Raw genomic sequence first — 24,821 nt, 5'->3', positions numbered from 1 at the left:
ATTTGGGGGAACGAAAAATGACAAGAATATAAATGTTCTTTGGTCGGGTCAGTTTCAATCTTAGTTGTAAACACCCACTTTGAAAAATTGGGGGAATGAAAAGTGACAAGAATATAAATACTCTTTGGTCGGGCCAGTTTCCCCTTAGTTGTAAACAACAGCTTTGAAAAATTGGGGGAACGAAAAGTGACAAGAATATAAATACTCTTTGGTAGGGCCAGTTTCCCCCTTAGTTGTAAACAACCACTTTGAAAAATTGGGGGAACGAAAAGTGACAAGAATATAAATACTCTTTGGTCGGGGCAGTTTCCCCCTTAGTTGTAAACACCCACTTTGAAAAATCGAGGGAACGAAAAGTGGCAAGAATATAAATACTTTTTGGTCGGGCCAGTGTTCCCCTTAGTTGTAAACATCCACTTTCAAAATTTGGGGGAATAAAAAGTGACTAAACTAGAACTCTAACTGAAACTCAACAGTAAAACATCAAACTCTTAACTAAAACTAAACTAAACTAGAACTCTAACAAAAACTGAAAGCTAAGACTCTCAGGTAAAACTCTAAACTCTTAACTAAAACTAAATTTCACTAGCAACTCGCCCTCCACTATAACTTCGCTAAAACATCCTTTTCCCAATAAACTCATCTCCACAAAAACACTTTTCAGTCATTTCCTTTTAAAATTTTGTATTTTAACTCATCCACACGGGGTTTTCGCTAGCAACTCGGCCTCCACTATAACTACGCTAATACATCCTTCTGCCAATCAACCACTCTCCACCAAAACACTTTTCAGTCATTTCTTGTTAAAATTTTTTTATTTCAACTCATCTACACAGGTTTTTCGCTGGCAACTCACCCTCCACTATAACTTCACTAAAACATCCTTCTGCCAATCAAACACTTTTCATTCTTTGGTCAGGGCAGTTTCCCCCTTAGTTGTAAATAACCACTTTGAAAATTTGGGGGAAGGAAAAGTGACAAGAATATAAATACTCTTTGGTCGGAGCAGTTTCCCCCTTAGTTGTAAACATCCACTTTGAAAAATTAGGGGAACGAAAAGTGACAAGAATATAAATACTCGTTGGTCGGGCCAGTTTCCCCTTAGTCGTAAACACCCGCTTTGAAAAATTGGGGGAACGAAAAGTGACAAAAATATAAATACTCTTTGGTCGGGCCAGTTTCCCCCTTAGTTGTAAACACCCGCTTTGAAAAATTGGGGGAACGAAAAGTGACAAGAATATAAATACTCTTTGGTCGGGCCAGTTTCCCCCTTAGTTGTAAACACCCACTTTGAAAAATTGGGGGAACAAGAAGCGACTAGAATATAAATCCCCGTTTATAACAAATTGCCTGAGTTAACAAGCCCTCGTTAGACTCTATTTTAAACTGACAACCCTGTTCAAAACACCACTTGTGTATTATACCAAACACATCGAAGTATTCGCAAATGCTAATGAATTAACATGCTCTTCAGGGTTACCTTGACTGCTAATCACTTTAACCCTTTTTTTTCTCCATCTTAAAATTGGCAAATGTTATCTAGCTCTTTTTCCTTATTATTCAAATAAGATCGTTCGTACAGTTCACTTCACGAATCCCTTACCCCTTTTGGCAAATGTCAATCAAACAATTTTAATTGTAACATACAATTTTTTTTTTAATAGCAAACTACTCTCGAGTTAAGGCAATTAACATTTGTCAATATCTGCTAAGGCATATACTGGTCGTGATAATACTTGAATCTGAATTCAATTCTCTTACTAATATGAATTGTAGTGAAAACCATTCCTTTTATTCAAACCCCAACCACAAATCAAGTTATCGTATATTGAACAACCTCTGATTGGCTCATAAAAAATGCCCACGTCAAACGATACATTCATTGTGCAATTCTTATCAAAAACAAAAAACTTTATGCCCCTTTTTTCCAATTAGAGTTAGCTTTAGCAACGACACATTCCTAACGAACTAGTCTTGACTAAAGGCATTTGTCCAAAAAATCAGAAACCAGTCTGATAGCACATACTTCAAAGAAATAGACCAGTGGATGATGCATAGGTGATAGACAATTTTTCCTACAACATCATTCCTAAATACGCAATTTGACAACTTCTAGTTTTTGGTAAAAAAAAACAAAAAAAAACACGTTATGATGAAAGTGCCTCAAACTGCACTGTATATTTATGTGCTCGTGAAACTACACATTATGTCAGAAAAACCTGTCTGGTAGGTTTTGTATAATTCCACTGGAAAGGTGCCATGGAATAGATTATACCCACCAAACTAGATCCATAGGTACATGCACTGGAAAGGTGCCATGGAATGTAAAGACCGCAAATAAAACAGGATGGAACATAGTCTAGGCAAAGTATAACCTTGATTACTACTCACATCTTGCACTTTTTTTTTCCAAATGTGCTTGGCGTCTTCTGTCGTCCCGGAAAGCTTTTGGTGTGGCAGCGTGACTTCAGTTTAAAAAAAAGATAAACCGCTAACAGACTGCTATTCTTATCGTCCAATTTCTGTTTCTTGCAATATTAGCAAGGTCTTCTTGTATATTCTTTTGCCTAGTCCAACGCAAAACAACTCAAAATATTTCTTTCTTTGGCGAAAATCAACTTGGTTTAAGATCTGGTGTGGGGTGCCAACATGCTCATTGTGTCCTTCTATTCTACTTTCTAATTCTTCCGAGGGTAAAGTCGTATGTCTCTGTACACTTGATCTTTCAAAGGCTTTAGATTCTGTTTTTCGTAACCAGCTTTTCTTTTCTTTGGCTACTTCTGGTGTTAATTTATCGGTTATAACTTCTACGGTTTTGGTATTCTAATTCTTACGTCGTCCGGAAATATTCTCCAGAAACAACTATTAAAGTGCTTCGAGGCATAAGGCAGGGAGGTGTTTTATCACCAACCCTTTTCAGAATTTGTACTTCTACTGTTCTGGAAAAAATCTCTGGCACTTATTTTTCTGGCTCTACTGATATTTAATACATTGCCTATGCTGATGACATTCTGTTGATTAGTCGTACTAAGCCTGCTATTTGTGCGATGGTTTCCTTAGTTTCTCAGTCTTTCCTAAATATTGGTCTATCTCTGAATCTTGACAAGAGTGAATTCTTATCTTATAATCTGTCTTCGTCTACTCCTCTAGTATGTAATGAATATTCTGTACTTTCTGTCTCTTCCTTTCGGTGGCTTGGTATTACTGTTTCTAATTCTCTAAATCTTTTTGCAAAGAGATTGTTGCTGATGCAGTAAGAAAAATTCAGTTCAGTTATTCAAAAGGTGTAGCAAACCGTGGAAAATATAACAGATGAGCTCTTGGGTGCTTATTCTAGACTTTTTCTGATCACTCTGTATTTTATTTTTCGGGTTTTCATTCTGTTCTTAAGCTAAAGGATTTGAAAAAGATTAAAATTACATATTTCAAATTTTAGAAATTTCTTCTTTCTCTGCCGCCATGGACTAGACATCGGTATCTAATTAAAAATTTCTATGTTACGGATGTAACTCTGAAGCTCGGTGACCTACACAAAAGGCTTTCTGCAGATGCATTTTGTAATATTGGCCCTGATCATGGTCTTTTGAAGTTTTTTCTTAGTAGAAATTAATTGCTAGTGTTTGTTGATGTTCATTTTTGTTTTTCTTTTTTTTCTTTTTTATTATTATATTTATACTCCACTTGTACTACTTGTTCTCTTGTAGTTGTGGGTAATAAATGATTGAACTTAATTGAATAAAAACGGGTCAGCAGTTGTAAAGTTCATAGTATATCTGAACTTCTCCAGTTCTTTTTGCAATTATTAAATCAAATTCTTATCACAGGGTAAAGCACTTATAGCTGGGTTGATGTTGAATGGGGTAGTTATAGGAGGGGTCTCCAATGAATTGCCTAAGGGTGGTGGGTCAGTGGATGTAGTGTTCGTACAATATCTACGAACACCAGTTCTCCAGTTCTTTTGCAATTAATAAATCAAATTCTTGATCACATAGTAAAGCACTTATAGCTGGGTCGATGTTGGACGGGGTAGCTGCATAAGGGATGTATGAAGAGTCAACATTAATATGGCTAGTTGTAGCAACAGATAAGTTATTTTGGGTAGTTGTAACAGAGGTGTGCGACGGATCGGTATTAGTGCAGTTAATTGTAGCAACAAATGATTTATTTTGCGTAGTTTCAGATGAACCATAGCGCCCTTTCTTCTCTGGATTGGCTTGATTTACGCTTTCCTCTTCAAAGTCTATTTGTTCAAACATATCATTATGCTCATTAAGAATTCTTTAAATAGTCTTATTTATGTTAGCTCAACAAGTTACTCAAATTGAGCTGAGTTCGCCAAAAGTCTGTAAGATACTGAACTTTTCCACAGTCGGGCGGGAGATAAATGTATAAGGCTTAAGCTGGTAAACAACTGGCTGAGAAATGTTTTTGTAAATAAACTCTTGGCGGGGGTTAAATTCACAAACAGGGGGTGCTAGGGAGATGTTTTATAAAAAAGGAGGTGTTTGGGAACCCCTCTCCAGAAGATATTTATAACTCTATCACTTTTAATAACAAAATGTAATACAATATGTCTCCTAAAATGATTGATGTAACAATAAACCAAGGGTCGGAAAACAAATGTTATGAATCACAAGTTATACACAGCGACAATTTCCCCCCCATGTCTCCTATTCTTCACCGCATACTACTCTACAACATAAAACCCCCGCCTAAAAATCAGTAAAGGTACATCATGTAGCGAGTAACCCCCTGAAAATGCGATGTAGCTTCCCCGGGAAATTATGTATAGGTATAAAGAACTAACAAAGAGAGAAATAAAGAAACAAATGAAGAAAAAATGAAGAAAAAAATATGAAGAAAAAAAACGGGACTACAGCCAGATCAAAGAAACGATAAAAACCAAAACGATACGGATATTTCGCTTGTATGAAAACCGTCTTCAATGCTGATGACAGAAAGATAAAACTAAAATAACCTAAAAACAAATAAAAACCAACTAATAGGTCAAACAAATAGGTCACCGAAGCTAATTGTAAGGCTCAAAATTAATAAGATAATTAAGATTAAGAAAATTAAGAACATTAAAATTAAGATTGTTCGTTTCAGTGCACCCTTTCTTCAAGTATCTAAATTTTTATTTTAAAGGGGGCCCAGGCGTTGGTTCATTTAAATCTTTAAAAAAAAAATTTCACGTAAAACGTAATACTAAATTTTTCAGCTACTATTTTGAAAGTTTAAATAATAGGACTAATCCCTAAAAAAAAGAATTAAGATTGTTTGTTCAAGTACACTCAGTCTGCAAATATTTAAATTTTCATTTTAAAGGGGGCCCCAGCTTGGGTTCATTTAAATCTTTACTAAAACCTTGTATTCAAATATAACATGAAACATAGTACCAAATAACATGACACACAATACGAAATAAAAACCTATTTCTCTTCAAATCCCAAAAACAGTTGCAACAGTGGATGTAATACCAAATGGTACAACCACAACAACTTTCTGTAGGATCCTTGTGTCCATGGGACACAAACAACAGGAATAGAATAATTAACTTCATTTTCGACAAAAACAGAAACAGGATAATTGCGTCCATGGTTACAAACAACAGGAATAGAATAATTACCTTATTTTTCATTTTACATTATTTTATCCAGTTGCTTTGGTGTTCTCATCGAAGTAACTCTATAAGCTTATGTGATCTATATGGATAAGGTGTGACACTTGTAGATATTAATATTGGTCTTCTTATTCCTTGGTTTACATTTATTTTTAGGTTATTAGGTTAGCTGGAACACACGCGAGAGGTGAATTTTGGTTAATACTAATGAAAAAAATCAAAATACGATGAAAATATAATAGTTTAGAAATAAATTTGGGCTATATATTTTTACATTAGGGGGGAGGGGTAAAGCAAAGCATATATTAAATACGTAACCTGACCTAGGTACCTTTTTTGCCCCTTCAACCCCAGAAAACTAAAGTTTAAATAATTTTTCACGGAATGAGCAATACCTCACTAGGCAGAGAAAACCTGTTTTTTATTTGGAACTTTTAGATTCTATATGCGGTACTTGTCGTTTGTGTTCCAGCTAACCGATAAGTACCTATTTTAGTTTTCTCCCGATAGTCCCGTTTGTTTAATCTTCATTGAAATTTCTCTCTTTGTTCGTTCTTTGTCATGGCTGGCAAGTTCAGCTTAAGATCTTTCATTAGATATATTTATACCATAAAGAGAGAGTTAGAAAACCCCCGAAAATGCCATGTTGATTGATAGCAAGATCCCTACTTGAGAATTTGCTGCAAGTTCATTTTTCGGATCCGTACCCTTTTTAGTCTTCTGAACTTGAAAATTGTGACTTTGCTAATTCTGCTTAATGTTAATTTTTGCTCTATTCAGTTCAATTTTTTCTTCATTTATTACAAATAGATAAACATCCACAAAATTAAAAATTAGCCCCTTCCCTCCAAGAATAGTTACAAAAAAATTTGCAATAGGGTAGCTGCACACGCGTTACTAGTAATTAAATAAATAACAAAAACTAAAAAATTGAAATGTGAGAAATAGTGAAATTTTCCCTAACTGCCTCCTTAACTTGTTATTGAACTTTCCTAGCGACAAGAATACTATCCAAAATGAAGTTCCGCACTTTAGACCCTGAAAACTCAAGGATAAGAAATTTAAGCTCCTGGATATACTTGCAATGCAGGAAGCATCATTCTTGACATTGGGATACTTTGGCCAGCTTTCGAATGTTTCGTGCGAAAAGTGATGAATTTTCTTTTGATTGACTCAGCCACTCAAAACCGAGCTCAAACCAAAACCAAACTCCTGGCTGAGTGGCTCAGCCAGGAGTTGAATCAATTATTCAAAGCATGTCGAAGAAAAAAATGGTACTAAAATACTTTTATTGCGAAAAAAGTAACGTAATTTATAATATATAGTAATTAATAAAACAAAATAAAAAACGAAAAAAAAGAACTGTGGTCAATTTCTCTTCATATTCAGCTTCAACTTATTTACAATTGCATGGGTTACATTTGCACGGCTTGCTACACACACAGGCGTCAGTTACTTTGCCTGAAAACATAGAGAGAAATTTGAAATAAATTAAAAACAAAAACAATATTTTTCTCTTCCAAAATAGTAAGTTTATTGTCAATAAGAAATTAATTCAAGAAAATGCAAGGGGGAGGGGACGGGTTTTTCTGTGTTTTTCAAAAAAAATAAAAAAAGTGTTATCAAAATCAGGGGGGGGGGGCTTCAATTTGTTTTTTCAAATAAAAAACGTACTTTTTAAACCCAAGGAGGGATGGTCCCCATTTGAAACTTCTGATTCTAATCAATTTCGTATCAATTTGTTTTCATACTTGCTGAAGAAGGAACAAACAAACAAGTTTTTCCTGACAAACCAGTTTTCAAGTTTTTCCCTGAGCCAATAAATATAGAAAGCTTATAAGAATGGCAACTGGTACTGTGTCCAAAAAGAAAATCATCAACGCCATCTAATAATTAAAGACTTCGTTTTTATCAAAAACTTTTTCGCACTGTCCTTTCATGTGCTTTGAAATTGTCCTTGGTTCAAAAAACATATATAGATAGGCTTTTGAAATTAAATTTCTCATAACTTTAATTTTCTGTTTCTGCAGGGCAAGTTTGACGTTAAAGTCACTGCAAAACGCACATCATTCACAAAGCCTGGCTCAGTCTATCAACAACTTCGACTATGGTGTGGCTTAGGCATTAAGCGAATATGTTCAATTAAATGAAGTAATAATGTTCTACTTGAAAAACCTAGTACATTTAATTTTGATATTAAATATGACTCTAATATCTTGACGTACCTTTAAATAATTAAGTTTAAATTTCAGAGTTCATCAGTCAAATTAAATTGTTTTATTTCATCATATATTAAAGTCATTATTTAAAATTATGTTTAGTACATAGATAATAAAGAATAAGTAAAATAGCTAACAGTAATTAAATAAGTAAATAAGATAGCTATTTAATTTAAGTAATTAATTAGTAAAATTATAGTAAATATTTAATTAGTAAGTAAAAATAGCTAATAAAATAGCTAATAGTAAGAAATAAGTAAAATAGCTAATGGCAATAATAAAATAGCTGATAATAACTAAAATAACTAATAGCTAATAAAAGTAAATAAAATAGAAATAACCAAAATAATTAAGCAAAACATAATTGCAAAAACCTTTCAATCAAAATGGCAGACGCCTAAAAAATGTATTATCAATAATACAAAAAAAAAAAAAAAAAAAAAAAAAAAAAAAAAATCTGTGTAGAGTTTTTGCATAATGTCACATATTGTACTAATATCCAAATAGTTTTATTGCTATTGTATGGATAGGTAATTATTTTATTTTACTATGATTGTTGTTCAATATGTGTTTATTTTCATATTTTCGCATAGTAGCTATTTATCAATTTAATTTTATGATTTTGGTACGATTAAAAAGTGCCCAAACAAAGACAGTGAGCAAAAATTTTGAAATTACTCGAAAAGAAATTATGGTTTATAAGAAAAAAACAATAACGAACATACCTTGAGCAGTAGAGCAGCAAGTTGTGTCAGGGCTGCATTTGCATGGGTTGCATCGGCATGTGGCGTCTAAAATGAAAAAAACATCACCAACTTTAAGAATATTTACAAGTAAAAGGAAAGTATTTAATTTTAACTCTGGAGATAATTAAATATTACTAATAAAAATGAAATTTTGGTACTGGTGCATTATGCGGGCACCGCTATATATTGTATGTGGAATGTCAAACGCGAAATGCTACAGTCAAACGGGGGAGACAGATACCCGGTACTAAACAGTAGTAAGAGTGGAATTGATTTAATATGAATGTTAAAATTACAATTTGGGATTTGCCAAAGACAGATTTGGATTTTTACAGGATAAGGGGTTATTGCCCAAGACAAAAGAGTGCGAAAATGGCCACGCCATGACTTTATACTTGTATGAGAAGCATATTGGACAATATTGGAGGTGTTGTGTACGGCAATGTAAGCAAAAAGTCGGTTTGCGTGTTAATATGTGGTTTGCTAATAGTAAAATACAATTTCTTACTGCAGTTTGAAAAAAATATATAATGGGTAGAAACCATTACAACTGGGTATCTTTCTCTCTGGTTTGAATGTAGCATTTCTCATTTGACATTCCATATACAGTATATAGCGGTGCCCGCATAATGCATCAGTACCGAAATTTTATTAGATTATTTTTGGTTTGCTATAGCCATTAGATCAATTAGAAAAAGAATAACAGTAAATTGTACCCTAGCTATACCCAAGCGTATATACCATCTAAATGCAAAAAAAAAAATTACCAACTGTAAATAGACTTTTCACTTTAAAAATATGTAAGGAAATATTTTTTTTTAGTAGGAAATAATTCAATACTCATAAATCCCAACAAAATTTAAAACAGGCTTTCTGATAACCTCAAGATAAGGTTTGGTTCGTGCATTGTGTAAACGGTTTTATCTTTTGTTTAAGTTGTCAAAGTCTGCGATCTTAGAAAATTTATAGAACTGATAATGATTAATCTTCTTACTAATATTTTCCTGAAAAAAAAATGTTCTTGTATGATATAGGCGAAGCGGAAGCACTTGCGAAAACCTTCAAAACAAATGAATAAAAGGAACATATAAGATAGTATGGGGAAAATCGTAAATCCTGTAGATTCGGGGTGAAGCAGAAATTCTTAGCCCTCATCTATAAGTGTCGATAAAACACCTATATTCTATTGACCAGGATCAATCCTAAAAGCTGAAGCAGTAAGTTTTGAAATGTTTCGAAGATTTTTGCCCCCCCCCCCTGGATAAATATACCCTCCTCACCTAAAAATTTTATATAAGCTAGCAAAATACTAATGTAATCGCATTTAATACAAAGGATTGTTGACTCCTCCCATACAGCCACGTTGCTCGGAGTAGCTTACGTCAGTCACGCCCTCTTCAAATGACCTTCAATGTGACCTTAAAATGACCTTCAGGACGCATCAGAAGCTTTGGCAGTCTTCCAAAGTTATAAATCGAGGTACTTTTTAATTATTTAGAACACACCCAAGAATCTTGATCTGAATGTAAGAAATGTGAAAACCGGTTTCATCGCCACAATGACAAGTGACGGCTGATAAAATGAACATAACTTATATAATTTGGGCTATTTATATGTATATTAGAGAGGATGGGGGTAAAGTATAGCGGGTCTGCACTGAAAATTTGCTAGCTACAATTATTCTACATATTATGAAGTAAACATTCTTTTCTAACTTCAAACTGTCCAAATACTTTACCCCCCCCCTAATATGCAAATATATAGCACAAATTATACAAGCTCAATGCATTATGTAAAACTAAATAAGTCTTGTGCCCATGGGCGTACGGAAAGGCGGCAGCTGCCCCCCCCTAGAACTTGAATTTTGCACTAGATATGGCTGAAAAAGCAGATGGTTGAAAAAGCAGTTTAAAAGAGTAGATGGATAAAAAAAGCAGTTGATAAAAGGTAGATGGTTGAAAAAGCTGGAAATAAAATGCTGGAACCGCAGAATAAAAGTCAAACAAGAAGTAATTATCCATAATGTTTTGGAAATATTTAGATCGAATCCAAGAAGATTGATTAATACTGAAGCTTATTGATGGTTTATGATTTTTGGTGATTACTTATTAATAGACTTCATAAGTATGATAGAACTTGCTGGCAATGTAAGGTTTTGTGAACTGCCAATAAAATTTCAGCACCCCGCCCTTCATCACAGAATTGGCTGTCCTTCACTAGATAAGAAGCTACGTATGCCCATGCTTGCGGCTATAACAAGAGTGGATCCAGGATTTTTTGTTCGGAGTGGGGGGGGGGTACCCGATTTTTTCCCGTCTTTACAGGTATTTTTTAGACTAATTTTCGACTCGGTCAAAAATTTCGGAGGGGGGAGGGTGTTCAAACCGGATACCCCCTCCCCTGGATACGGCCTTGGGCTTTGAAATATGAAACCGGTTTTTACAGATCTACAGATCAAAATTCTTGAGTGTGTTCTGGATAATTAACAAGTACCTAAATCGACGTTTACACATCATACGACGTTTACGACGTAGCACGATGCATATACTTTACATGGCGTTAGATTACCTATCAAAACAACTGAAATTTTCAAACACCTCTTACGAAATACATTAATGATATCAAGGTAGTTTAAAAAAAGAAAGAAAAGGTGACGTCAGTGTACACAAGTTATCAAATTATGTCACAAATTATGTATTTACTTTTTAACGTTGTAGAAATCATATTCTTAACCAAAATTGTGACAAATGATTAGAGTAAAATTTGTCATTTCATCTATTTAGTCGCTACAGCATCCAAAAAGAGACCACCCAAAAAAGTACCAAAAAACATCAAAAAATAAACAAAATAGACTGTTAAGTGTTAATGCTGCTCCTTAATTTCGGGTGAGAAACTTGTTGTTTTGTTTTATTTAATCAAAATCGTGGTCGCTTAGATTCTATAGTTCAGATGAACCAAGAATGGATCGACCGGAAATGGTCGAACCCACCTTGAGCAGAAATGGATGTAACATGATGGTAATTAGATGGTATTTGAGCATGATGATGTTAGATGGCAACATCTCTCATCTCTTTCCAAATGATTGGAAAATTTGGCCGTGGGAATCAACTAAAAGATCGCACTTGTAAAAGGATGTAGAGAGACAGGATTTTGAACAAAACACGTCACGTGACTGAAAAAAGCATATAAAACTTCTATGGTAACACATACTTATTTGCAAAGGGATTTTGACTGAAATACTAGAATAACAACACTAATTTTGTTGTGAGTCAAGTATCTATATTTTTTTAGTTTTTGCTTCATTCGTGAGTATATATATATATATATATATATATAAAAAAAAAATCAAAATAAAAGCAATAATCAACAAAAGTTTATAATAAAATCTATAAGCCTAACAAAATACAGTACAAAGAGTATGTATATAGTGATAATAGTGATAAAGCATTTGGGTTGGTAACCGTGGCTGCCAAAATTTTTCGGCGATTGATAGGTCAACATATAATCTAGTCTCATAAACACTGCCGATAAAAGTAATATGTCTATTTAGAAAAGACGCCAGTGAATGTGAGAGGTGTATTAATAAAATCGAGCACAAGTATGGAGAAATAGGCACGAGGTCACAGATACCAGTGCGCAACCCATTGATTTATGCATTTAATTAGAAATTATTGCCACTTACCTTTGCAGTTTGGCCCATCCATTTTTCTTTGATGCTAGCTTCTGTTACTTCTTGATCCAAAATTACTTTCCTCTTCTGACTGATTAAGCAGCTAAGCTTTGGCTTTTTGTTCAATTTCGACAAACGAATGCCGTAGTTCTAGAATTTTTTAGAAACAACGAGTGCCGTTATGAATGCTGTAAAAGCTTGTTTTTCTTATCACGGATGAAGTTCAATATTTTTTTTCGACGGGCTACTACACAATATCTGTGTTACGTAATAATCTAGAAAAAAAAAGTTTTCGGTCCTCATAATCAGATCCACCGCAAATCCGCGAAAGTTTTGCCTATAGTAAAGAGCCGTAAGGCTTCAATGCGTTATTATTTAATTATTTATATATTATCTTTTTTTCCACATTTACGAAAAATGGTCCCGGACTTTTGTGTACGTGTCTGATATTTTTCTAAAAATGAACAAGTCAAATTTAGCACTCTAAAATAACTCAAGAACAATCTTTAATACCTCTCATAGAATGGAATTTATGAAAAAAATAATTGTTTGGAAGTCTCTAACCGGAAAGGGTCATTGTGAATTATTTAAAACTAGTATAATTTTCTATAATTCTAAAAAAGCTACGACTTGCTTCAGAAACAATAAAAAATTGCTAAACATTTGAAAGGTTAGAGTCAGGATTGTGGAAATATCTTCAAAAAGCTAAGAACATGAATAATTGGATTTTAAATCGATTTGAAAATAAGTACTTCGAAGCAGCTAATTTGTCAAATATTGATCTTTTTGATTGATTTATAACTTTATTTTCAACAATTCACCAAAAAATACAACAAAAAAATAAACATAGCCAATATTTGATGACTGAATGACCTGTGCTCAGTTAATTATTAACTATTAGTTATTAAAATTAAGTTAATTAGTTAATTATTAAAATTAACTATTTAAATCACATAGTCAAGACACACACACACACAAAAAGAAAAAAAACATATTCATAGTACTCACATGGAGCCTGATCTCATCTTTATCATGACTGAGTAGAAACTCTTTAATCTGGGATATAAATGACGCAACAAATTTAGAGCCCCTCATACTGCCCGGGGTCTATTCCGGAGGGGACACTGTACAAGGGTACATGGGCTCACCTTCTGTTTTTCCCTTAAATAATTCATCAAATGGTTACGTAGCCCCACTTTGAAATCTCAGTTTAAAAAAGGGATTATTAGTTTAGGTATTGTATAACAACGAATTTGGGATCATTACCGATAAAGCAATGAGTATTTACGTATTATACCAACCACACTGTTGTTCTTGATCTGTGTTAAACTCGTTTCTCTGTATGCACTTGGAGATAATCAGCTTAGCCTAAGTGAGATAAACTACTATGCTGGTATATTTAATTAAATATTTAATATATAAAGCTGGTTAGGTATTTAATATAATATGTTCTGGGCGGCCTGCTATCCACAATTCTCTGTTGCAGTTCCCATAATTTTGTTACTAAAGTATTATATTTTCATTAGATTTTGGTAGGAACTTCATTACAGTTCTTGGGTGTAGTTGATATAATACGTCAGTACCAAGCAATGACGTTTATTATTGATTACTAGCACTCAGATATTAGAAAGCGCTTTCTCATCGTAAGTTTTCATGAAAAATAAATACCGGAATCAGTTGGATGCTGTTTAGGATTTATGTTTGAGGCATCAGTGTAATCTGACGTAACACAGTTACATGCCACAAAGCAAGGACAAAGATCACACTGCATACCGTAAACGGGGTCAACTAAAGGGCTAGGCAGACGTAGCTGATTTCTGCATCAGTGGACAAACGAAAGCGGTAAGAAAAATTTGGTTAAAAGAAAAATTTATTGCGCAAAATTTTCAAAACAAAAAATCCTGGACACAAATAGTCAACTGGAGTCTATTAATAGTTACTTGATTAATCTTAGCTTAGTTCTCAGTTTAATTCTCAAGCTCAGTACTCGGGGTCTTTCACCACAGATACCTCTGGTTGACTATTTGTTTGTATCCCTATTTTTTGGCGATGACCATGATCAAAATCAGAATTGATTTTGAAAATCTGCTGAAAATTTTTCAATCTCAACTAGACGCCGATTCCGTTTAAAGTCAGTGCTGATTTGGAAATCAGTTCCTGAAATCAGCTACGTGTGCCCAGCCCTTAAGATCAATTTTGAATCGCTAGTGAATCCACAGATGACGTTGCCCATAACTCTTTGCTTTAAAGGCATAAAATGCATAGATGGCGTCGCTGAAGTACTGTCGAAGAAATTCCAGGAAACTCAAAAAATACTTTGATATATGGCAGTTATCTCATATCCAAACCGTTGAGAAGGGTAGAGTGGTGGAGGGGAGTCCTAAGCATTGGAATCCAAGCCTCTGAAGTGTATTTTATCTTTAAAGGATCTTGAATAGATTTAAAGCATCAAGACTAAAGCATTTTCGAGATAAGTGTTTGTACACAGAACCCCTTTAGTCCAGCTTTTTTATTGTCTTTGATTTATCTTGCTTTTGATTTATCTCAATTGCTGTGTGTATTTATCCATGGGGTCAGTTTTTATTTCTTTGTACGTATTTTTGACCATCAAAAGGGCAAATGCTTTTTTATAATAATCTGTGGCGTCCGTAATCACTACTGTGTTTTCTTTGTCTGCTTTTGTTATTTCTGTTTTTGTATTTTTTGTCACGGAGGATTCTAATTTCTTCATTCGATTGAGTTGAGACGGCTTAAAGTTGGATTAAAATTTACGGCTTAAAATCGAGGATACTCCTTAATTCTCCTCTTTAAATACCGGATATTCAACCTTAACTTGAGAGATAAAAATACCAGACTCCACATCCTCTTAAAAGACCGGATAGTCAACCTCAAATTGAGGTTGACTATCCGGTATATCCGGTATTACTTCTCCTCTTTAAATACCGGATATTCAACCTTAACTTGAGAGATAAAAATACCAGACTCTACATCCTCTTAAAAGACCGGATAGTCAACCTCAAATTGAGGTTGACTATCCGGTATATCCGGTATTACTTCTCCTCTTTAAATACCGGTCTTTAAATATCCGGTATTACTTCTCCTCTTTAAATACCGGATATTCAACCTTAACTTGAGAGATAAAAATACCAGACTCCACATCCTCTTAAAAGACCGGATAGTCAACCTCAAATTGAGAGCTAGAAACTACAGACTCCACACTCGTTTTAATTTCTGAGACATTTACACGTGTCTTGGCCGTTGCAAATCGAGGCCGTTTTGATAAAGTACTTAGCTCCTTAGATCTAAAAACTTTAGATGATAGATCTTCTAAGGGAGGGTGAGGCCGAAATCTAGGATGGGAAATTCTTGATTGTGGAAAATTTTCAAATTCTGGTTTTGAAAATTTTTCGATAGGCTTGTTTTTGCTAATTGAAAAACGTGTTTGAAAAACTTCTATGAGCTCGTAAGAATTTGGTAAAAATCCGTAGCGGATAAATGTGACAAGGTAAAGATTTAAAATCAAATATTGTATTACTAAGAAGGTGTCTATTGAGTCTTTGGTCTTTTAAAACGTGTGTTAAAGTTTTGAAAGTCAATCTCTGGATAAACAGGCCTTCAGTTTGCGTGCCGTAAGTGTAGATTGAAACACAAAGAAAGACGAAGAATTTTATTCCTTTTACCATCTCATAGAAAATTAAACTGATAAATAACATTTGTATGCTTTTTAACGTAAATAGGAGAAAAAAAATAAAAATCTAAAACAACGTTGATCAAATGTTACCCGTAAACTTGACATATAACAACAAAAATATGATGGGGCTGAATTCAAATGGGTTCGAATAGGCGCTTTGTCTCCTGGCTCTGGGGTACTTGCATATATTTGTCGAATTCCTCTGTCCCTAACCATCAAGAGGAAACCCGAGTTGTGCACCTTAACGTGGTAGTCTGGTGGTCCTTTCGACGAGTCACAAGCCTCATGCACTCTAATGCCAACAAATATAGGGTGTCGTAGGTCTGAAGAGCTTACAGTTAAGTCAATTTCAATATATCATCTGGTGATATGGTGATTGTTTAAAACTTCAACCACTGAAGGTGCTTCCAATATTCTTGGCTATACCCCCCCCTTCTAAAAAGAGAGAGACTTCATAACGATCCATAGAGCTGAATGAACAGAGACACACATCAAGCCACCTTAGCAAAGAGTCAAAAACTGAACTGAGGAAGCGCAATAAACAAAGTATTTGGAAATACCACGCACATTACTGGAGAGAAGTCGCTCATAAACTAGAAAACGCCACGCAAAACGAAGATTCTAAACGTTCATGTCAAATTCTTAAAGAAGCTACTGGAAAGAAGTCCTCTGTGGCTAACTCTAAAAAATAAACAAGGCAACACCATAGCCAATTATGCTAAAAAAGTGGAGAGATGGAAAATGTATTCAAGCAAACTTGTAAGCCCCAATGTTAACACGGCTATAGAATTGGAAACACGCCATCCTCGGCCTCGACGGAGTAGTACATTATAAACATGCCTCTACCAGACCTTTAAGAAATTATCGATGCCATCCAAAAACTCAAAAGACACAAGTCTTCTGGTTGAGGATGGTATTCCGCCTGATTTTTATAAAGTATTATCCTGCCTAACTGTAAGCCAGCTACTGGCGATTTTTACAGAAACATGGAATACCAATAATTTCCAGTCATTCTCCCCGTTTACCAAAAAGGTGAAAAGACAGTGTGATAGTTATAGAGAGATATCTCTCTCCACCATTCTGCAACGTAGATTCCAAACTGCCATAGATAAGCGAACACAGGAAAAACTGTCCGGATTCCGGTTCGGTAGAGAATGCTCGGAACACATTTTTGTCCTCCACTTGATCATAAAACACTGCGAAAGATACAACCTCCCTCTTATCAACATATCCATATACAATGTTGCCGTCTTTGGTTCAGTTGACCAAAAATCCCTGTGGAAGAGTTTACTTGAAAACGACATGCCACAAGACTGTGTTGACATATTGGAAGCCAACTACGAAGGATTTGTATCCCACTTTGAATTCTATGGGAAAGAGTCGTCATTGTTTGATGTGGACTGGGAGATGAAACAAGACTGTGTCACAATGAGGAGAACCAGAGGAACAAGGAAGAGAACAGGAGGTGAACAAGGCTCACCGGTTCTATTCATTTGTTGTACCGATTGGATCCTCAACCATTTCCAAAGGATATTAGAAGGCACATTTCTCAGCCTACCTCGGCCTAAAAATGAACGCAAAGAAAACAACAGTTTTTGATTTGAACATCACTACAGACTACCAACTTATCCTTAATGGTCTCCGTTCTTCTGGGTTCCAAGGTGGATTAGAAGGGAAGATGTGATTAAAATATCAACAGAAACATATCTAGAGCTCCAACAGTTTCGCTCAACTTTGTAAATATCTCTAGGTCCGTCGAGAAATTACCTTCCGGACAAAGATAAGCATATATAGTCAACAATAAGGACAGTCCTACTCTATAGTGTTGAATCATAGCCCATCAAAGTAGATCACGGACATGCTCTAGAGGCTTTTGACCACCGTTGCCTACGTTCTATTTTACGCTTCCAGATGTCAGATCGGATTTCGAACGACGGTATCCTCTGACATTATTTCAACATTGACAAAATCTGAAGCGTAATCAAAGTCCGCCAGCTCTGATGGCTTGGACACGTATTGTGTCGCCATAGCGAATACCTCATTAAACAAATACTTTTTGTCGAACCCTTATCAGTATGACGTAGAAGAAACGGAGGGCTATTTAAAAATTGGTAGTAACTTATTAGGTAAGAGCTGGACCTTGCTAGAGGTTTCCGTATATTCGGTCAATAATAGGACAAACAATGGCTAAAGTTTGCTAAAGAATTGGCACGAGACCAAAATCATGGGAGACACTCATTTGGAAGCCTTGTTTGAGTTCTGGGTGAGGTGGAAACGCTTGGTCCCGCTGCAAGTGCAAGTAAGTAAGTAATGTCAGCCAGAGGACAAGAGTGAAGCAGAAGTAACAAAATTCATTTCAAAGGGCGGTCACAATGTCTTACTTTAAACCGAGGAATATGTTATTTGAATCTTTTAACCTGTTTCCCTAAGAGATTGTGGTAAGCCATTTGCTGTAAAATAAAGGGGCCTCATTAAAATAACTAAATGATCCGGATTTTCAAAGATGTAGAGGGCCAAAGCAGCATCAAAGTCTTCATTTTTATTTTGATATTTCAGAAATAAATCGATTGAAATCCTGTGTTCAAGTCAAATTTCAAATCAAACTGCCAATGTCAAACGTCCCACATGAACACAGGACTGTGTAAACGCCGCTAATCAATGTAGGCTCAGTTCCATCCTCTTAAGAATTCAAAAAACGTTCAACCTTTAGTTCATTTTTGATAGAAACAGAGTGATTATGTTTTACCTTTTACCTTTTTTAATCTTCTATCTATAATTTTTTGATTAAGTCTAATAGGGTACCCATTAAACAACAGCCTTTTATTTATTCTAGCATAGTTTTTGATTTATTAGATTCAGTGTTTCTTCTGCTCTGTTCGAGTTTACTTAAAAAGATTAGTTTTTTTTTTTTTTTTTTAACACTGAAGATGGCTTGGCGGAGGTCCTTACCGAAATATATGCTTTTGTCATTTTTGTTTCTTTTCTGTAAACTGGCTGTCATTATCCTCGTTTTCTCGGCTATTTTATTTATTATTCATTTATTTATTGTTTTTTTTGGTCATACGTTATGTATAGCCAGTGGTGCCTTAGAATGTATGTCAGCTCACGGGGCCTAGAATGTCAGGCTTACGGGGAGTCTTTGACCAATGCTGTTTTAGATATTTTCAGTTATGTTAAAACAAGTGTAAATATTATTTGTCGCTTTAATTTTCTACAAGATAGCAAAAGGAATCGGATTCTTCATCCTTCTTTTGCGTTTCAATCTACACTTAGCCACACAATCTGAAGACTTGTGTATCCAGAGAATGGGTTGCAAAACTTTTTCACACAATTTAAAAAAACCAAAAGACAAATTCAAAAGAAACCTCCTTGGTAATAAAATATTTGATTTCAAATCTTTACCTTATCAGAGTTTATCCACTATCAATTTCTACCAAACTCTTAAGATCTCACAAAAGTCTCTCGGACACGTTTTTCAAGTAGCCAAAACTCGCCTATCGAAAAATTTTCAAAATTGAAAGTTGAAAATTTTCATCAGTCAAGCATTTTCGTTCCTAGATTTCACCCTCACTCTCCTTTCGAATATTTATCATCCAAAGCTTTCACATCTAAGAAGCTAAGTAATTTTATAAAAACGACTTAATTTGGACTGCTTCAGACACATGTATATGTCTCAAAAATTAATGCAAGTGTTTTCAGAATCAATAACTTGAATTTTAGCAGGTCCATGTGATGACTCATACTGATTTATAATCCAGTCAATTTATTTTCTCTTGCAAAATAGTTGCCTTGACGACGAGAGTTTAACTTACGATTGAAAATTATCTTGTAGGTAAATGTAATTACAGAAAAGAAAATAGGTCATTTATCTGAAAAGAAAAGAAACAAAGGGTGGAACCCCAATATCAACCACCGCCCCCCCCCACAGCCTTCAGGGCAAGGGCTGTAACTTAGGAGATTTGTCCATTATTTACATATAGTAAGCGTTATTGAGAAAGGTGGGCATGTTTGACCTTAACTTTCCAAAAACACGAAAGGCATTCTGGTGAGCCTTTCAGAGACTCTCGAGAGGAGCCTTGAACTACATCAAAGCATGTTATGTGCAGAAGGGTTGTCAAAAGCTCAGGATTACTGAGTATACTAGATTGGAACTATAAGGAAATGGTAAAAGATATGATCAATTGACCAAAAAGACAATAATTGCACGTTACTGTTCCTGCTACAACTACAATTACCACTACTGCTACTGCTACCACTATTACTACTACCACTACTTCCAACAAAACTACTGCTTCCATAGCGAGTACTGCCAAGGCTGAGGATATTGAAATGAACATCTAAGGAAAATGTAAGGGGAAAGTTGAACTAAATCGAAACATATAATGTCCATAGAGATTGTTAATACAGGCGTATCAGCAATATTTTTGGAACAACTTACCGCATCAAGATGAAATTGAGATGAAACAAGATGAAACTGCTGCTCCCGCTCTTACTACTACTAGTAATACAACACTATTGTTGCTACTACTGCTCCTACAATTATCACCACTGCTATAATACTAGTACTATTACTAGTAAGTACTATTAAGGTTACTAGTACTATTAAGGTTACGCGAATTAAGGTGAAAATTTGACGGAGTATTAAGAGGGAATTAGAAATAAATCAAAACACTCTTTGCGCATGCAGATTGTCAAAAATGTGTACGTCAAGAATGGATTTGGGTATTAAGTTGGAATTTTTAGAGAATGCTTAAAGGGAGAGATTAATTGACCAAAAGGTAATATGTGCATGCTACTACTAACACTACTATTACTGCTACTTTTCCTGCTACTACTACTACTACAAGTACTACTGCTACTAAAATACTCCAACTACTACTTCGATTGCAAATACTTGTAAGGCTAAAAGTATTAAGATGAAAAGGGCGTTCAAAGGGGGGTCAAAAGGGCAAATCAGTAATAGTTTTAGAATAGTCCAAGAAGTGTGTTAAAAAAGAGCCTAACGGGGAACAGATTGCAAAAGAAAAGATAGCTTGACTACCCGACTCAAAAATGTGCTGATTTCAAATATGCAAAGTTGGCTCATCTATCTGTTTCACAAATATGTTTTTTTTAGCTTGAGGTTGATTTTGAGGGGGTGGATTTCGTGTTTCATATCTAGGCGTAAAACAACAAAATTGATGTCGAGAATAGTGTAATAGGTTACGGTGATTATGAAAGTCACTTTGATTTTAACGTAAAATTAAAACTTCGGTTTTTTGAGGTTGAGGTTGAATTTAAGACGGTGAAATTCGTGCTTCCATGTAAAGACGTACTAAAACAAAATTTATGTCTAGAATAGGATATTAAAGCGCGGCGATTATGAAAATTACCTTTATATGGACGTAAAACTACAAATTAGGTTTTTTGAGATCGAGGTTGATTTTGAGGAGGTGAATTTGGTTTTACATATAAAGGCGTGCAGCAACAAAATTGATGTCTAGAATAGGATAAAAATCACGGTGATTATGAAGATCACCTTTATTTGAATGTAAAATTAAAACTTTCAATTTAAATATTCCATTAGTATTAAACCACGCTTAATTTGAAAGAAACCGGTCTTAAATGTAGAATGACGTCTATTACCCAGTCGTGTTTCCATATAAAGGTATACAACAACAAAATTGATCTCTAGAATTGGGTACTAGATCATGGTGACTATGAAATTCACCTTTATTTGAATTTAAAACTAAAAATTATGTTTATTATCACAGTGATAAACATAAAAATTTTTACTGTTTTACAAACCAATAAGCACGTGAGATGTGAAGTTTCGTTAATGCTAATGAAATAAAACAAAATAGGATGAAAATATAATAGTTTATGAACACAATTGGGTTATATATTTGCACATTAGGGGGTGGAGTGGGGGTAAAGCATAGCATATATATAATACTTAACCTAACCTAACCCAACCTAGGTACCTTTTATTCCCCCTAAACCCCCAAAAAATAAAGTTTAAATATAGTTCCCTAGTGAGAAACCATTTGTTTATACCTCACAAGGTAGCGAAAACCTGTTTTCATGAAGAACTTTGCTATACAGTTTTCGCGCGCTTACCGCTTTGTAAAACAGTACCTAAAAATTATATATTTATTGGTAGCTGGAAAGTGTCAATCCCGACGTGTTTGACAATTTTCAGAACGGAAGATATGTTATCCGCAGATCCGAAAAATTTTGAGCGGGTCTGTCGTCAGATTTGGTCAATGAGCAGGTCCTCATGCGCTCGTTGAAAACTAACGGTGGTCTTACAAGGGGAAGTGGCATGAGTTAATTGCAGAGGCTGACTTGGTTACTTTTAGCACCAACTTGTAGTGCAATTAATTTGTCGATGCAAAATTTTGCAAGGGTCCAATACGAGACAAGCGAACAGCACAAAGAAGTTACAGAGTCAAGAAATTGAACGCGACAACAATGACGCTAGCAAGCTTGTCTGCTTTCTTGCTGAGAATACCCCTTTCGCAGAAGACCCGAGCTTGCGAAATATTACTTCTGGAGATACGGCTGATGAAAAAGTCAACGTCAACACAGCTAGATATGTCAGACAAGAAATCATGGACAGCATAACAGGGGAAAAACGTCAACACGTACACATTCAAGAAAAAGTCAGTGGCCGTAATGCTTGTTAATAAATCTGCACCAGTTTTTCATCCAGCATTCCAGCAACAACATCCAGCATTGATGTTTCAGCGGCTGGTGACAATTGCTGGAAATAGCGACAATAATTTGGAGTCATACTTTGAGTATGAATTGTGCTCGCCGCCTCCGTCACCTTTTGAAGTAAATGAACTTCCACAATTAGCCCATAAGCCTGACCTCACCGATGGGATGTGGTGTCTAGTTGCAGAGCAGCAGCCAAAAACTAAAGACTTCGTCAAAGATTTTAGTGATAAGCATTTAGTTCTCGATGGTGGGGCACTGCTTCAGCGAATCCTTTGGGAAAATAACTCAACTTATGATAGTATCTGCCAGAAGTACGTTGACAACGTTGCACGGAAATATGGGTTGCAAAGGACGTCGGTTATTTTCGAGGGATACAACCAAGCACCTGCAATCAAAGACATCACCCATTTGAGACGGAAAGGGTCACGATTGTACCTGCACATCAATTTTAACAGGAATATGGTCTGTTCTACAAAGAAAGAATATGTCCTGGTTAGAGACGAAGAGATCTGCTTATACTCGTATGCTATTACGCACAGACAGGTAGCCAAGCGATATACTTTTACTCTGAGCCTCGAGCTGGAATCTCAAAGAATAGAATTGGGATATAAATGCAACGAAACTCAAACTTGGATCTCGTTATGTAGCACAATCCTGTATGTCTACGCCTTACTTGGGTGCGATTGAATTTATCGTATCTATGGCATTGGGAAGTCAGCGGGACTACAGCTTCAGACAAAAAAAGAAAATGAGTTTTACGAATCCGCCAAAGTTTTTTGGACCCACTATCCACCAAGCACAAGATTTCAGCAGCTGGGGAGAAAGCAATGATGCTTTTATATAAGTACCCAGGCTCAATTTCAACCCTCTATCAGTTGCTTCATCTCAAATTCATCGAGAAAGTTACAGCATCTGCATCGTATTCTGCTTCGCATGTTGAGTCTAAAGTTCTCTCTCCCACCAGTGATGCTTGCAGCTTCCACTCATTTCGAGTTTATTTTAAAGTTAGATCATGGAAAACCCTGGGATGTAATCTCGACCCTACCCAGTTCGGTTGGGTAATTCAGAATGGACTATATTGCCCTATTTTTGGTGAACTCCCAGCTACCCCCAACTCTCTCCTTACAGGTTTTCACGGTAACTAGAAAACCGACTGCTCAAATATGCGATGTACTTACAAAAGAAATGGCATGAAATCCACCTGGGCCTGTGGACCTTGCAAGGGAACAAGTTGTGCTAACTGTGTTACAATTGAGTTTCTCGGAGCTGATGATCTGGAAGATAACGAAGATCTATGAAAATTGATATTTTGATTTTTTTTTTATCACATTTGTATATTATATAACTGAAAAGGTCGAGAATGTTTTAATCGTTAGTTAAAAAATCGAACTGGGTGATAATTGTCATTCTACATTTTAAGCCCGGTTTCTGTCAGATTAAGCGCGGTTTAACACTGATGGAATATTTGAGTAACATTTTTAAATTTTACGTTCAAATAAACGTGATTTTCATAATCACCGTGATTTTTATCCTATTCTAGACATCAATTTTGTTGCTGTACGCCTTTATATGTAAAAACGAATTCCCCTCCTCAAAATCAACCTCAACCAAAAAAAAACCTAAGTTTTTGTTTTACGTTCATATAAAGGTGATTTTCATAATCACTATGATCTAATATCCTATTCTAGACATAAATTTTGTTGTAGTACGCCTATACATGGAAGCACGAATTTCACCGTCTTAAAATCAACCTCAACCTAAAAAAAAACCTAAGTTTTAATTTTACGTTCAAATAAAAGGGATTTTCATAATCATCATGATCTATTACACTATCCTAGACATCAATTTTGTTGTTTTACGCCTATATATGAAATACGAAATTTACCCCCTCAAAATAAGCCTCAACCTAAAAAAAAAACATATTTGTGAAACAGAGAGATGAGCCAACTTTGTATATTTGGAATCAGCACATTTTGTTGAGTCGGGTAGTCAAAGAATATTTTCTCTTATAATTTGTTCCCTGTCAAACCGTTCCTTTCCTAGGCTAGACTGTCTTACCGTATCAAGGTGAAACTTCCGGGGTATCATGAGTTGGATTTTCAACCGACCAAAAGGCAGTGTGTGCATGCTACTACTGTCATTGATACTGTTTCTACTAGTGTTACTACTA

General features: G+C 35.1%; 1 protein-coding gene across 2 annotated transcripts in view; it reads right to left on the bottom strand.

Annotated features, from left to right (window-relative positions):
• Positions 1-24,821, bottom strand: part of LOC148940515 (uncharacterized) — an 81,843-nt gene that overhangs the window by 40,288 nt on the left and 16,734 nt on the right. Inside the window, exons 2-4 of one of the 2 annotated variants that reach the window (XR_016143374.1) lie at positions 12,271-12,533; positions 8,568-8,633; positions 6,923-7,084 (exon numbers count right to left, since the gene is read on the bottom strand). Coding sequence is in view for 1 of the 2 variants with exons in the window: in XM_089105287.1 (XP_088961413.1) it covers positions 8,568-8,633; positions 12,271-12,292 (88 nt within the window). In the remaining variant the exon portion in view is untranslated. Of the gene's footprint in view, positions 1-6,922; positions 7,085-8,567; positions 8,634-12,270; positions 12,534-24,821 lie in introns of those variants that run through there. The other variant, XM_089105287.1, reaches the window with a different exon arrangement.

This window comes from Artemia sp. Qi Xiang Cuo, chromosome 19 (genome assembly GCF_049724085.1).
Source record: "Artemia sp. Qi Xiang Cuo chromosome 19, ASM4972408v1, whole genome shotgun sequence".
In the NCBI taxonomy this organism is placed as follows: domain Eukaryota; kingdom Metazoa; phylum Arthropoda; class Branchiopoda; order Anostraca; family Artemiidae; genus Artemia; species Artemia sp. Qi Xiang Cuo.
The sequence above is the reverse complement of the archived record's forward strand: the minus strand, read 5'-3'. Positions and strand labels throughout refer to the sequence as shown.